Raw genomic sequence first — 15,373 nt, forward strand, 5'->3', positions numbered from 1 at the left:
GTGGACGACTGTCGGCCCTGCCTGTCTGTGGAGGGGCTCTGGGGCTGCCCAGCTCAGCAGGAATGGCAGTGGTGGGAAAAGAGGTCACCCTCCCTTAGCACTTCTGACCTCACACCCCCTCATCAGGGCAGCCGAGTGCCTAAACGGCCCCTTCCCCGTCTAGCTCTGAAGACCTGGATGGTGTGGGGGCTGAAGGACACACAGAAAACAAAATTCTGTAAAGCAATTATCCTTCTATTAAAAAATTAAAAAAGATTAAAGAAAAAACCACACAGAACAGCAGAGGCAGGGCTTGCATTCTCAGCCAGCTTCTGCCAAATTCCACCTGTGCTTATGAAAAGACCAAGATGCTGGTGCTCCCGCGCTGTATCACAGATGAGAATAGAGACACAGACAGGTTGAGCATCTTGCCCCAGGTCACATAGCTGCTGAGGGCAGGGCTGAGAACTGGACCCCTGTGGTTGAATCTGGAGTCCAGATGCTGTGATGACCCTGAGGGAGCGGCAAAGACCAGGTGGCCCACGCTGAGCCAGGCACCCACACGCACACACACTCACGTGCACGAGGCCTTCACTTTGAGGCTACAGGAGTCAGAGGAAGACAGAGGGCAACAAGGAGAGGCCAAAGGAGAGCCGAGGTCTATAAGGAGGAGAGGCCACTCTTTCCAGGAGGCCAGGGAATTCTCTTCCCTGGTGAGTCTGTCTCAAACCCTAGATTCCTCTCCCTGGACCCAGGAACTGACTGTCCAGTGACCTAACTGAGTTGGCTCCAGAATTATGCCTTCCCAGGGCTTCAGCTACCACTTGACCCCACTGCTGTCAGTAATAAGGGGGAAATGAGTACATAGTCTGGGCTTCAGATTTGTTTGGAGACAAAATTTATTAGGAGTACAAAAAACCACGAAGACATTTGGCATGAATATCTTCAGAACACTTAAGAGACCCTCTGCTGTTTATCTACCTCCTCTCCTGTCATGAAAGTGGAAGGTCTATCTAATCAAGTAATTCTGTGCTTATTACACTCTTTCTTTAAAATATTTATTTATGTATTTATTTATTCAGCTGCACTGTGTCTTAGTTGCAGCATGTGGGAGCTAGTTCCCCAATCAGGTATTGAACATGGGTCCCTGAATTGGAGTCTTGGCCCCTGGACCACCTGGGGAGTCTATCCTCACACTCTTGGTGACTGTAACAGGTCATAGACCTCCTCTGAGGCCCCCTTAGAGCTGAGGCATGGGGTGGCTGCAGTAATTCTCCTGTGACTAAAATGTAGTTTGTTGGTCATGATTCACTCACACTCCCTGCAAACATAAGGCTTCTCCCCTGTGTGTCCTCTGGTGTGTGATGAGAGTGGACTTCTGACTGAAGCTTCGCCCACACTCCCCGCAAACATAGGGCTTCTCCCCTGTGTGTGTCCTCTGGTGTTTGATGAGAGTGGACTTCAGACTGAAGCTTCGCCCACACTCCCCGCAAACATAGGGCTTCTCCCCTGTGTGTGTCCTCTGGTGTTTGATGAGAGTGGACTTCTGACTGAAGCTTCGCCCACACTCCCCGCAAACATAGGGCTTCTCCCCTGTGTGTGTCCTCTGGTGTGTGATGAGATGGTGCTTCTGACTGAAGCTTCGCCCACACTCCCCGCAAACATAGGGCTTCTCCCCTGTGTGTGTCCTCTGGTGTGTGATGAGATGGTGCTTCAGACTGAAGCTTCGCCCACACTCCCCGCAAACATAGGGCTTCTCCCCTGTGTGTGTCCTCTGGTGTTTGATGAGAGTGGACTTCTGACTGAAGCTTCGCCCACACTCCCCGCAAACATAGGGCTTCTCCCCTGTGTGTGTCCTCTGGTTTGTGATGAGACTTGACCTATCCTTGGATCCTTGCCCACACTCTCCGTACTTGACTTTTATAATCCCTGAGACCCCTGCCCCCATGAATAATTTGCCTGTGTCCTCTGGATTTGGTTTCTGGCTTGTGCTGGGCTCCTCTGTGATTCTCTCATGCACCCCAGAAACCCCCATTTGTCCTCTGGGTGAGTAGGAGGAGGCCCTTGAAATCCTCTTCAGCCTTATGCTTTTCAGCAAAGGTTGGGGCCTGTCCTTGACCTCACGACCCTCAGGTTTGTCACTTGGGCTGTGTGGATCGGAATATCGCTGCTGCTGATTTTGACTGCCTGGGCAGGGATCCTCTGGTTGCAGGTAGTCTCTTGCAGATGGTCTCAGGAGGGTCTGAGAGGGGTGATTGTGTTGGACATGTTGGCTGAGGAACTTCTGACTGGAGAAGGCCAGAGAGCAGGAGGCACATGGGTGGATCTTGGGCTTCGATTCTGCTGAAAGAGGAAGCTTTTGGTCAGGTGGTGGGTTTGCCACGGTAAGGCCGCCCCACTAATCATCTAGGTGTTGACAGTGCACGATTTGTCTCCCATCAAGTGTGTCTTTACAGTCCACTTCTCCATCCATTCTTATTCTCTACATCTACAGAAATCCAGGAAGCTTGTGTCAAGGGTCTTTTCTACATATCACCCAGACTGGGGACCTTCCAGCAGCATCAGAGGCATCGTCTCTCCTGATAGAGGTGGATTTACAGGGACCTTTCCCTGCGTATAAGTATCTGAAAAGTCATGTCACAGTGGCCACAGGTATTTTACCCTACTGAGAGATTAGACTTGATGACTTAGGTGGAATCTTCCTGATCGGCTCCCTGGGAGGGGAAAGGGTCTATTAAGTTAGGGGCACCTGGCCTGGAGCTCTCTACATGTGGGAGGCAGCACAGGGGGTCGTTAGAGCAGGTTTGAGTAAAGCTGAATTTATGGCTCCTTGTTCAAAGAGCAGCCTTTGTGTCGATCTCTGCAGGAAGTGGGTTTCAGACTGGGTGAGACCGAGCGGCCCAGATCCCACTGACTACAGGTCTCTGGCTCCTGCTGCCCCAATTGGTTCACAAATTGCTCCTCTCTCAGTTTTCCATAAATCATAAAGTAAAGGCATGTCCTTTCTCCAGCCTCACCAGTATTCACACTTCATTTATTTCACTCAGTCTTAGCCCATTTAACATGCACTAGGAAGCCCTGTTTAAAAGTACATCTCCAGCCAGACTCCTCACACCCTCACTCCCAAGCATCTTCAGCCAGCCCACTCTCCCCTCATGTCTGGCAATGAACTGACCTCTGAGGGGACTCCCCGCTGCTGTCTCTTCCCAAAAATGAACCAAAGCATTGTCTTAGCACAGAGAACATGCCATTTGCAGCTGAAAGCCTCATGGTTGTTCTGTGTCACCCAAGAAGACCCCTGGGGCCTGCACATGGACATGGGCCCTGAGGCTTCTGTGTCCTGTCCAGCCTCCTTCCTCTCCCTCTATGCTTCCTCCTGCAACCACTGGCATAGCCTCTCTTCCCGGCCCTGGGACTGCAGCACTGGCTGCTTCCCTGCCTGGAATCCTTTCCCACAGGTGTTATCTCTGCAGAGACCCTGCCCACCATCCTGCACCACACCCCACCCTCTGCTCACGCTGATTGGAGGCGCTTTCCCTGCACTGGTTTTCCTCAGAGCACCAGCCCCCATCTGGTATGAAGCCCATGCTGCCCCAGGGCAGTGGTTCTGTCTGTTTCGGTGCATGGAGCCCTGTCTGGCACAGAGCATGAACTCACATGACAACAAACTGAAACAGTAACTGAATGCAAATCACTGCACTTGTGTCACTTAGAAATGGGAGGAAATGAGGAAGAAACAGGTAAGGGGAGAGAGCTGGTAGGTGCTAGAAAACTTGCTTTTTGCTTCTAAACCTTTCAGCAGAAGGTGATGTTACATGTTTTTTTGCATGAAATATTAAAAATTAGAACTAACATTTTTAATATAAAATTTTTTCCTAACAGTCATATGAAATGAATCAAATTCTGAGACATTTTAATTGTGACTAGACTGATTTTGGACTGGATTGTACTCTGCTTCGGAGTCGGACCAGGGAGGCTCCCCAGGATGGGGTGGGGTGCTGGAAGAGGGGTGGCGCTCACCTCTGGGGGCCGCGAGCTCGCTTTTCCTGCTGCTTTCCCGCTTGATGCCAAGGTCCTGGCCATACTCGTCCCCGTACCAGACCAGCAGCTCACAGCCCGGCCTGACCACCTGACAGGTTCGGTAGAAGATCTGCCCATGATACTGCAAGGCCACCAGGTTCTGCTCCTCGTCGTCCCGGGCACAGTTCACATACCTGGGGTCGAGGCCAGAAAGGGAAAGAAACCACAGGTGATGAGTCCCCTCCACTGTCGGGCCATGCCCAGCTCCTTGCCTTCAGGCTCTGAGGCCGCCATGGCTCCCACCACCCATCATGGGGATGGACCTTCTGTTCACACCTTCGACCAGGCCATGTGAATTCCCATTTCCAGATCCTGTTTTCGGTCCTCTTCCTGGCTGGAATGCTTTTCTCTCCTTTCCTAATTAGCCATTTTATAGAGCCCAGTTCCAGACTCGTCTCCACCTGGGCTGTCCGTGAGGCTGGTGACCTCCAGCTCCTTTAAACTCTGAATTAAGTTCTCTTTCATTCCACAGGGCTTGGTGCTCCTCTGCTAGCATGCAGCCCTCAGCACTCACCCCAGCCTGCCTTCTCTCCCGAGGCTTTCCTCCAATCTCCCCACATGTATCCAGGGTCATATTCACTTGCCCACCCCCTCCCATGGAAACTTGGAGAGTGCTCTGACATAGCTTGAGACCCAGAACAGTGATAGTTTATTCACTTTCTTCCTGCCCTGATGAAAGAAGCGGCCCTCAGAGAACAGCCCTGCTCATGGCCATCCTGCCCCCCATTCCTTCTGAGGCCTCAGGGCCCACTTCTCACTGGAACCGAGCCTGGGGAGGTTGTTGCCTGCATAGACTCAAGGTCTCCCATGTTAGGTTATCCTGGTGCTGTGCAGTTACTTAAAAATAGAAAAATTAAGGTTACTGTTCCTGAAATCAATTGGCTAATGTCTGTCTGCAGTTGTTTTCCAAAAGGATATGGGACGTGTGATCTACCTCAGTAATGAAGTTCACGGTCTAAACTGGAACATAAAATGCTTGGTAAGTGTCAATTAAGTGAGTTAAAGTGACCCTGGTGAATCTAGACTCAAGTTGTTTTCAAGTCCCCCAGTTTTGTTCAGCATATAGATCTGTATTTTGAGGGCATTATATTTTGAGGGCACAATATATGCTATATTTTTATTTCCTTCTTTCTAATGTCTTTTGAAGTAAAAGACCATGACATGGAGGGAAAAGAGGGAAGAAGATGTGAAAGCTATTGAAGGAGACGGGTTGAGAAGGAAAGGGGTGTGGGCTTGAGGGAAGAGCGACATCTACAAACTGCAGACTCACTGCACTCACCTCATCCAGTTGGCCAAAGACGTGTCCTTTCCATCCACATACTCATAGCAGTTTCTCCTTTTGGTGATCTGAGTGTTAGAAAAGAGATACAAGCTTTCCTCTCTCTTTTATTTTTTTTGATAGGAAGTAAAAGAAGAACTATTTCCCTCTGCAGTCATTGGTGCTCTTCAGCCTGCATGGATTCAACTGCCAGTCGGACCAAATGGTAAGCTGCTTAATCATCATTCAAAGTCTGAGTCTCTTGGTTCACTGAAGGCAAGGGCTACACAAGGGAGGAGTCACCTCTGTGTGTCTGTACCACTGTCTCCCACCTGTCCTCTGACTTTTAGATAGGAGTCCTGCGTGTCTGTACACTGTGGTCCCACCTCTCCTCTGACCTGTAGACAGAGGTGCTGTGTGCCTGGACCACTGTCTCCCATCTCTCCTCTGAGCTTTAGATAGAGGTCCTGTGTGTCTGTACACAGTGTCTCCCACCTCTCCTCTGACCTTTAGATGTTCATGCCCAGTGCACAGTACACAGGGCTGCCCGTGTCATTGCTGACCATGTCATCACCATCTGCATCCTTGCATGTAGACATGAAGCACCCGTCACCACACACAAGCAATTCAAGGCCAGAGAACAGGGAAACAGGGGTGTTTCTCACCAGCCAGGAGTATCCACTGTTGGCGGCCTCTTCATCGTCTGTGATCTGGCCCTCATAGGGGCCAAAGTGCAGGCCCAGCGGCAGATCAGACACCTCGTTCCACACTCCAAGCCCAGCCTCAGGGATGCTTGACTCTCTGATACTTAACCCAGGGGGCAGAGTGAGGGCTGAGCGGTTGGCATGCCCCTTTTCCACTGCACAGTCCTTTACAAAGATTGGGGGCCCATGGGCAGCACAGCTGTCGATGAAGAAGCTCTGACACTCCTCACAATCTGGAGGTGAGAGCAACAGGGGTGAGGGGAGGTATAGTGATGTTGCTGGTTGTAAAGAGCTTCAGAAAGAGCTGGGGCACTCATGGCATGTGGCCTTGATCCTGCACCCCAAGTCATAGAGGAAAGGGATGACTGGGGGACCAAATGGTGAGGTGAGGTTATTGGACCAAGGCCTTGTAGCCCCTTCTCCACGAGTGGGCCAGCAGGGGCACTCACAGAGGTAGTCATCATCCTGGGGCTCGCTGACCTCTTGGTACACATGCCCCTTTCTTTCTCGTAGACTGTACCTCTTCACTCCAGTCTCCTTTCTTCTGAGTTCTAAGATGGAGAACAGAAGCTAAGCAAGGCTGGTGGGGTTTGGAGAGTTAGTCCCTGTTTTATTGGAAAGTCTGAGATCTCCTACTTGTTCATTTATACATTTTGTTAAAACTTGTTTACATGTATTTTTTAAACTTTTACTTTTGTAATTTTATGTTTTAATGTTACATTATTTATTTCTTGGCCCAGCTGCATGGATTGTGGGATCTTAGTTCCCCGACCAGGAATGGAACCCATACCCCCTGCAGTGGAAGCATGGAGTCTTAACCACTTAACCACCAGGAAGTCCCTTTTCTATACTTTGTTTCTTCTTCCTTTAACTCCTGGTTCAGGAGACTGAGGCTCCTCACTGACCACAGATGCCCAGTTCAGTGTTAGCTTCCTGCACTTCCCGTTAGTAGGTTTAACTTCCCACCTTCTTACTTAGGAAATAGTTCACTGACACATGTACTCAGAAAACATACATTGAGGGCACATGACATGTAAGGCATTGAGCAGAGGTCTGGGCATAAACACTAACGAGGCATGGTCCCTATCATCACAGCTGGATTTACTGAACTACTTTTAGCTCAAAAAAGTGTCAGCACTTTTGCATTTAATGTAAAGCTTTCAAACACTGTATGAGTTATGCATCCTTATCTTCACTTTACAGATGAGCAATCAGGATCTCAGAAAACATAAGATTTTCCCAAGGCCCCAGTGCTAACTTCATGTCTCAAATCAGTCCAGCTTAAACCCAAGCCTACCCAAAGTCCATGCCACACACATAGTCCATACTTACTAGCTTTTCTATAGGGATTAGAGGAACTAATTAGAGGAACTCCCCAAATTTTCTCTTACCGACTTTTTGTCTGGGGTGCTGTCCAGGAGTCCTTGCTTTTCTGGGAGGGGGCACCAGTTTCTGAGCCTGCTTGGAGCCACTTGTCTTCAGCAATTTGGCTGCTCCCGGCAATTCCTTCAAACTAGATTCCTTACTTAATGGTGCCCTGGACATTGTCTTCCACATGAATAAAAGACAACATGAATTTCTTTAGTTCTTTAGGACTTTATGAAGTGTTTTCACATGCATGAGTTTGACAATTCTTGGAAATACCTGGTGGAGGAGGGGTCTGAACACTGGAGTGTAAAATAAGGACCTAAGTGGGTAGTGAATCAAAACTAGAATTCATATCTTAAGGCTCTTTCCCTTCAACTTTCTACAGAAAAGTGAGAGCAAGGCAAGGAGAATAGCTGGAGGTCAGGGAAAGAAGTGGGTAAGGGCTCATAGAGAAATCCGGGGGGTTTTCTATTAATTAGTGGCCCTTTGATGGACGAGGAAGTATGGAAAATTACAGAGGGGACAAAACACATCTGGAAGATAAGGTGACAAAGCAGTGAGATTGAGAAGAGAAAAGACGATCGGCAGAAACACATTTAGACAATAAAGAAAATGAGCTGAAAGTTGCAGGTTGCCATGTCCTCTTAGAGACAATGTTTGGAATTAAAGTAGCTGACCTCATCAATTCTGCTTGAACAAGGCTGTATGACTAGCTGGTTCTCCTCAGTTTCCTGATCCATAAATTGGTATACATGCTAATTTTTAATGTTACAGTGGACATGAAATTTAATAACATTTCAATAAATCATTGTGTGAGCTATTTAATACAGTATGAATGTGAGTGTACATCCCTGCCATCAATTTATCCCTTCAACTGTCTCTATATTTGAAGTCTAGCTCACAGATACTATCTTCAGCATTCTTTGATCTTCTTACTCCTAGATGAATGTTTAAATGTGGAGTCACTCATTCACAAAACATTCAGGGGGCTCTCAGGGGCTTTAAGCTGGGCCTTGACTTCTGAGAATTAACGGGTATGGGCTAGGCTCTCAAAGCTCACAATGCAGGGCAGGCTAAACAAATGATTCCAAACATGAGAGTTGCCTAATCATAGCTCAGGGGAAGGACTTGTTACTTCCTCCTGCAAGAATGAGCATTTGAAATGATGCCCAGATGATGAGTTTCTACTCAAAAGTGGGTAACCTATGTGAAGTCCTTCAGTTATTTTCTTATTTGTTGCTTTTCAGTCATAAACCTGAGGCTTGTCAGTGTTGCGAGTTGCTTCCTCTTATTGGACTGGGAGGCTCTGAAGTAGGGATCCTGTCACTTTCATCATCCTGGACTGTCCACTCTACACACTGCCCAGCATGTCCGTAAGCTTCTTCATCTTGGACCGTCCACTCTACAAACTGCCCAGCAAGTCCTTAAGCTTCCCTTAGTCAGATGTCTTAGCATATCCCTCCCTAGCACAGCACAAAAGAACTGAGGTTGAAAACATCTCTCAGATGAATGATATAAAGATGTATGAATAAACTTCATAGAACTATGGAAGTTTTAATCATTTTGTAAGGAGTTTAGAAGAAGTGCTTTGGATTAGATTGCACTACCAGTGATACTGTGATCTCAGGCATATAATCAATCATTTTTTTAACCTCAGTTTTGTGATCTATAATGGTGATAGCTATATACCTACTTATAGGTACTGTAGGATTGTTTTAAGGTTTAAGTAAGTTTATTCACATAAAATGCTTAAAGTCTGAAATATTGTGAAAATTATGTAACAACAGAACAGCCTACTATTGTTCTTGTTCTTACTAACTATAAAGATGGTGATGATATCAGACATTGTGCTAAAGATTCAGGACAGGAAGGCAGCAGTCTCCAGGATCTCTGTGTTTTCTCCTATTCTCACCTGTGACTGGATCCATGAGGAGGATATTTTGGCAACAGGATTTGGGAAATACTCACATTCTGGTGTTTATTGTGCTCCACTCTGAAGGCCATCGAAGAAAGTTTACCTAAAAAATGATGGGAATCAGTGTTTTGGTTGGTAAATGTTTCCAAACTCTGGGCATTCTAATTAAGGACACATAATTCTGAGCCAGAGAGTGACAAGGACAAGGATTACCAAAGGAGGAATGGAAAATGATTTCTGTATCATCAACTCCTATGCTTCCACTGGGAGCATTACATAATTTTATTAAAATTAAAAAAAATATGAAACTTCATCTGTGCCTCATCTGATGTCCATAAAGTATCTAATAAATTTACTAGCCTTTCATGGCAAAAATACTCAACAAAATAGAAATAGAAGGAAGTGACTGTAATATAATAAAGGTCATATAGGAAAAGTCTACCTCTAACATCATAGTCATCAGTTAAAAGCTGAAAACTTCTCTAAGATCCAGCAAAAAGGCAAGGATGCCCATTCTCAACATTTCTATTCACCATAATGTTAGAAGTCCTAGCCAGGGCATTAAGTTAGAAAAGGAAACAAAAGGCTTCTATTTGGAAAGAAACAAGTAAAATTATGTCTGTTCACAGAGGACATGATTTTATGTACAGAAAAATCTTTAAAATTCCACACATACACAAAAACCTACACAGAAAGTTGCATGGTACAAAATCAACATTCAAATATTTTTCCATGCATGAGTGATAACCACTCCAAAAAGGAAAATAAGAAAACAATCCTATTTATTTTTCATTTTTTAAAAACTATAGTCAAGATCTAAATTTAAATTAAAAAATATTTATTTTTATTTATTTATTTGTGCCAGGTCTTTGTTGCAGCATGTGGGATCTAGTTCCCTGACCAGGGACTAAACCCAAGTTCTCTGCATTGGGAGTGTGGAGGCTTAGCCTCTGGACTACCAGAGAAGTCCCAATAATGTTATTTGTAATAGCATCAAAAAGAATGAAATACATGGGAGTAAACTTGAGGAGATGAAAGACTTATACATTGAAAACTACAAAGTATTGCTGAAAGGAATCTGACACAAGTAAATAGAAAAGCGTCTCATGTTTATGGATTTGGAGACTTATTATTAAGCTGTTCATACTACCCAAAGCAAGTTAAAGATTCAATGCAATTCCTATTAAAATCCCAATGGAATTTTTTTCTGATATATAAAATCCATCCTACAGTTAATACCGAATCTCAGAGGACCCCAAATAGGCAAAACAATCTTAGAAAGAACAGCAAAGCTGGAGGCCTCTGATTTCAGAATATATTACAAAGTTACAGGAACCAAAAGAGTATAGTTTTGGCATAAAGTTTGTGCTTAGTTGCTCAGTCTTGCTGACTCTTTGTGACCTTTTGGACTGTAGCCCACCAGGCTCTTCTGTCCAGGGGATTTCTCAGGCAAGAATACTGGACGGGGTTGCCATTTCCTTCTCCAGGGGCTGTTCTTAACCCATGGATTGAACCTGCATCTCCTGTGTCTCCTGCATTGAAGGCAGTTTCTTCACTTGCTGAGCCACTGAGGAAGCCCGTTAGCATAAAGACAGACATGTCAATCAATGGAACAAAATAGACAACCAGAAATAAACAGAAATACATTCTTGGATACATGGTCTAATGATCTTCATCAAGGGTGTCAAGACAATGGGGAAAGTTTAATCCCTATAACGAATGGTGCTGGGGAAACAAAATATCCATATGCAAAATAATAAAGATTTTACATCATGAAGAAAAATCAACTCAGAATGGATTCAAGACCTAAATGCAAGATTTGACAAGACTCTTAGAGGAAAACAAGGGTGAAGCTTCATGATACTGAATCAGCAATGATTTCTTAGATATGGTACCAAGTGCACAAGTATTAGTAACAAATTAAAAATACACAAAGAGATTACATCAATCTTAAAATCTCTGTGCAGCAAAGGACACAGTGAACAGAGTGAAAAGGCCACCTATGGGACTGTAGAAAATATTTGTAAAATATGTATCTGATAAGGGGTTAATAAGCATACACCAATATGAAGCCTACCTATAAGTCAGGAAAAGAACCTGATTGACCATGATGGCACCCTGATATCAAACTTCCATGCTTCAGCATTGTAAGAAAACAAATTTCTGTGGTTTAAGGCATGCAGTCTGTTTTGTTATGGCGGTCTGAGCTGACTAACACAGTGGGAGAAGGAATTCAATAGACATTTCTCCAAAGAAGATACACAAATGGCCAACAAACATATGAAAAGATGCTCAACATTACTAATCAATAAGGAAATACAAATTGAAACCTTCTGTGATGGGCAATATAAATAAGAAGACAATAGCAAGTTTGGTAAGGATATGGAGAAATAGGAACCCTTATACACTATTGTTGGAAATGTAAAATGTTGCAACCTTCATAGAAAACAGTATGGAGTTTCTTCAGAAAATTAGAACTGCTGTATGATCTAGCAATCCAACTCAAGAGTCTATTTCCATAAAAAATTGAAAGGAAGATCTTGAATAAATAGTGTGCACATCTTTGGTCATTGCAGCATTATTCCCATTTGGTGAGATGTGGAAGAATCTAAATGTTCATTGGTGGATAAACAGATAAAGATTATATATAAGATATATCTTATATCTGTTATATACACAGGCACACATGGGAATGTTTTTAAGCCTTAAAAAAGAATTCTGTCATATGCTACATCAGGGATGGGCCTTGATGATATGCTAAGTGAAATGAACCAATCCAAAAAAGACAAATATTGCCTGATTCCACTTCTATGAGGTATCTAAGTTAATCAAACCCATGGAAACAGAAAATATAATCATGGTTGCCAAGGGCTATGAGGAGGAAGGATTGGAGAATTGTTCCTTAGTGGGTTAGGGCTTCAATCACGCAAGATGGAAAAGTTCTACAGATTTGTTGTGCAGCAATGTGTGTATATATATCCCCAGTGGCTCAGCGGTAAAGAATCCGCCTGCAATGCAGGAGATGCAACAGATGCAGGTTCGATCCCTGGGTTGGGAAGATCACCTGGAGCAGGAAATGGCAACCCACTCCAGTATTCTTGCCTGGAGAATCCCATGGACAGAGGAGCCTGGTGGGCTACAGTCCTTGGGTATGCAAAGAGTCAGACATGATGGAGCAATTAACATTATGGCCACTAACACTAATGTGTACATAGTTAGCAAGAGAGTACCATACACTCAGAAATTCTTAAGGTAAATAATGATGTGCAGAGGTATGGTGGACCGTGGCGTATGTATTCCCTATGAAGAATCTCTCTTCATGTCAAAACCTTTGCAGACAACCAAATGTTTGATTTTCATGTCCCTTTCACTAGTTTTAATAACCTAAGGGAACAGAGGAACTTCCCTGGTGGCACAGTGGATGAGAATCTCCCTGCCAATGCAGAGGACACAGGTTCGATCACTGGTCCAGGAAGATTCCACTTTCTTCCGGGCCACTAAGCCTGTGTGTCACAAACTGCTGAGCCTGCATGTGCTCTGAATGAGAAGCCACTCACGCAACCAGAGAAAGCCCATGCACAGCCACGAAGACCCAGTGCAGCCAAAACTAAATAAATAATTTTTAAAAATCTCGGAGAACAGAAATCTATAGATGGAGAATCATAGAACTATCTAAATTGTTTGCTCCAGTCTAGGCAGATTAACTCTTCTAAACTATCTGAGCAGCAGAAGAGGAAGTGAGCTGCTCACTTCTATTTTATAATGAGTGTACTTCATTTTATTTACCTGATGCTGTCTCTGGTCAGTGAAATGTGGGAAAGATGAGGGAGAATAAATAGTTCTCTCAAACCCTTTCCCAGAATTAAAACAAATAATTAATTTCACCTTAGGGTAAGAAGATCATGTGTTGTTTTATATACCTACATAAATAATGTATCTTGACATAATATGTTAATCATTTCCTCTTCTAAGAGATTTAATCCAATAACCAATTATGAGATTAGTATTAAATCTCTTTGGTGAATTTATTTCTAAGTTTTCTTTAACTGCCTTTCATTAAGAATGTTTAGCAAAAATAATTCTTTTTAAAAAGAATGATAAATTTTAAACATAAAACTTTTGAGAATTACACTGGAAAACCTATACATTCATCTTCATTCAGGCTTATGTAAATATTCAGCCACAACCACTTTGGAATGCTGAAAATTATGTTTTCTTTGCTAATGGCTGAGATATAGTTGAGACCTAAGCCCAGACTGGTTTCAGGAAGACACCTCTAAGTCCTCCTGGCCCCTCACCTTGCTGCCTTGGTGTCCATTCTTCATCAGAATCCTCAGTGTCATCTGCCTGGAGTTTGATGACCTGCCTGCGGTGATGCATGAATGCTGGTCGAGTGGCTCTGAAACCTGGAAAGAAGCAAAATATTTGTTATAAGAAGGAGGAACAAAGCACAGAAGCAATGGAAAGTGTCACAAAGTCAGGGAAATCAGTAGGATGGGCTGGGAAAATCTAGAAAAAGGCAAGAGGTGAGCTCTGCACTGCAGGGTCAACCTCCCTTTAGTACAAAACAATAAACATTTCCTCCAGGTTAGTCTCCACACAAAAGGGAACTGTAAGCAAAGGAAGCCACCTAAGAGAGGGCCAAGTGAACACCAAGGGTGAAGACCTGTTTCATGTTTCCCAGGCTCATGGGCACCCAGCACTTCCTGTTACCTATAGCAATCAGCGCTTCGTAGTTCCTTTTCACATTCCTATATCGAATTTTTTCCCATTCTCCCATCTCTTCCCATTCTTCCTTGGAGAAGTATACAGAGATGTCTTTGAAAGCATCTTTGGCCTAAGGAAAATAATAGATTTCATCAGTGATTTACTAATATAAGTCAGACCTTAGAGCTGGGTCTTCTCCTCCACCTTTTGTGCAGGGAGTAGCCTGAAGCTACTGGATGGTCTCTGTGAGACAGGGATGAAGACTTTCCTTCCCTACTGTGTCCTGCTTAATTGAGCACACACTGAGCATTTTCCTAACTCTTCCTGGACACAAAGAAGTTGACAATGCTAGTGTCCTGTTTTGTCCCACTCCACCCCACCATCTCAGACAGGACCAGGCATTCCCATCCTGTGTATGGTCGTAGAGAAGTTCACTCAGCTAACCAGGCAAGCAGTCTGTGGTCCTTCAGGGACCAGCGCCATGTCCTTCCTATAGAGCTGGCTTAGAGCCCAGCTTTGCCGCCTCTGCCTCTCACCGTGGGCTTCCACTCTGTTCTCCCAGCATCTCCCTCAGTGCTCTCCTCTGGAGACGTGTTTGGCCTCATGGCCATTGGAGTGCTCAACGCCAAGGTGCCTGTGGAAGAAGAAGGTGCTGAGATAGCCCAGACCACTGTCCAGAGCCTGGTCTGTCTTCCTTGGGTGGAGTGTCCAAGGCAAGAAGGTGAGGGGAATGTCGGGGTGAGGGTATTGGTGGGATGGACAGATCCCGACTAGCTATGACAGACAAGCCTAATGTGAACTAGAGTTGGTTTCTTTGGTTCCCCTACAATTCAGCCCCTCCGAGGAAAGGCACTGGGTGGGACATTCTGTGGGTGATGGAGGGATTCCTGAGGAGACCTGGAAGCCCCTAACTGCTGGACTGGGGTCTGGCTGAAATCAGGGCTCTGTTCCAGTGCTGCTGCTGCTGCTAAGTCGTTTCAGTCGTGTTCAACTCTGTGCGACCCCATAGACGGCAGCCCACCAGGCTCCCCTGTCCCTGGAATTCTCCAGGCAAGAACACTGGAGTGGGTTGCCATTTCCTTCTCCAGTGCATGAACGGGAAAAGGGAAAGTGACGCGACTCCTAGCGACCCCTTGGACTGCAGCCCACCAGGCTCCTCCGTCCATGGGATTTTCCAGGCAAGAGTACTGGAGTGGGTTGCCATTGCCTTCTCCGCTGTTCCAATGCAGGAGAGGGAATATTTCTCCAAGAAGGGTTTTGAGGATCTCATCCTGGGGACTCAGAAAAATCTGGGCATAATGTGGGTTCTACGTCTAAGGGACAGGTCACTTGGCTTGAGGAGATCTGGGTCACACGGGCTGA

The 15,373-nt window shown here is 45.2% G+C and overlaps 1 protein-coding gene and 1 long non-coding RNA gene across 2 annotated transcripts; both read right to left on the minus strand.

The window, feature by feature from the left end:
• Positions 1–613: 613 nt before the first annotated feature.
• Positions 614–6,371, minus strand: LOC133253032 (histone-lysine N-methyltransferase PRDM9-like). The gene is made up of 5 exons (XM_061426199.1): positions 6,349–6,371; positions 5,983–6,313; positions 5,339–5,406; positions 4,000–4,193; positions 614–2,319 (listed from the first exon to the last, which is right to left on the minus strand). Exons 1-5 carry the CDS (start codon positions 6,369–6,371, stop codon positions 1,292–1,294), a joined length of 1,644 nt encoding a protein of 547 aa, XP_061282183.1. The 3' UTR covers positions 614–1,291.
• Positions 6,372–6,471: 100 nt separating this feature from the next.
• Positions 6,472–14,832, minus strand: LOC133252685 (uncharacterized). Its single transcript, XR_009738048.1, has 5 exons — positions 14,548–14,832; positions 14,018–14,141; positions 13,603–13,710; positions 7,413–9,407; positions 6,472–6,572 (listed from the first exon to the last, which is right to left on the minus strand). It is a non-coding gene; the product is annotated as an uncharacterized LOC133252685 (long non-coding RNA).
• Between the last annotated feature and the right edge of the window lie 541 nt (positions 14,833–15,373).

This window comes from Bos javanicus, chromosome 1 (assembly GCF_032452875.1).
Source record: "Bos javanicus breed banteng chromosome 1, ARS-OSU_banteng_1.0, whole genome shotgun sequence".
In the NCBI taxonomy this organism is placed as follows: domain Eukaryota; kingdom Metazoa; phylum Chordata; class Mammalia; order Artiodactyla; family Bovidae; genus Bos; species Bos javanicus.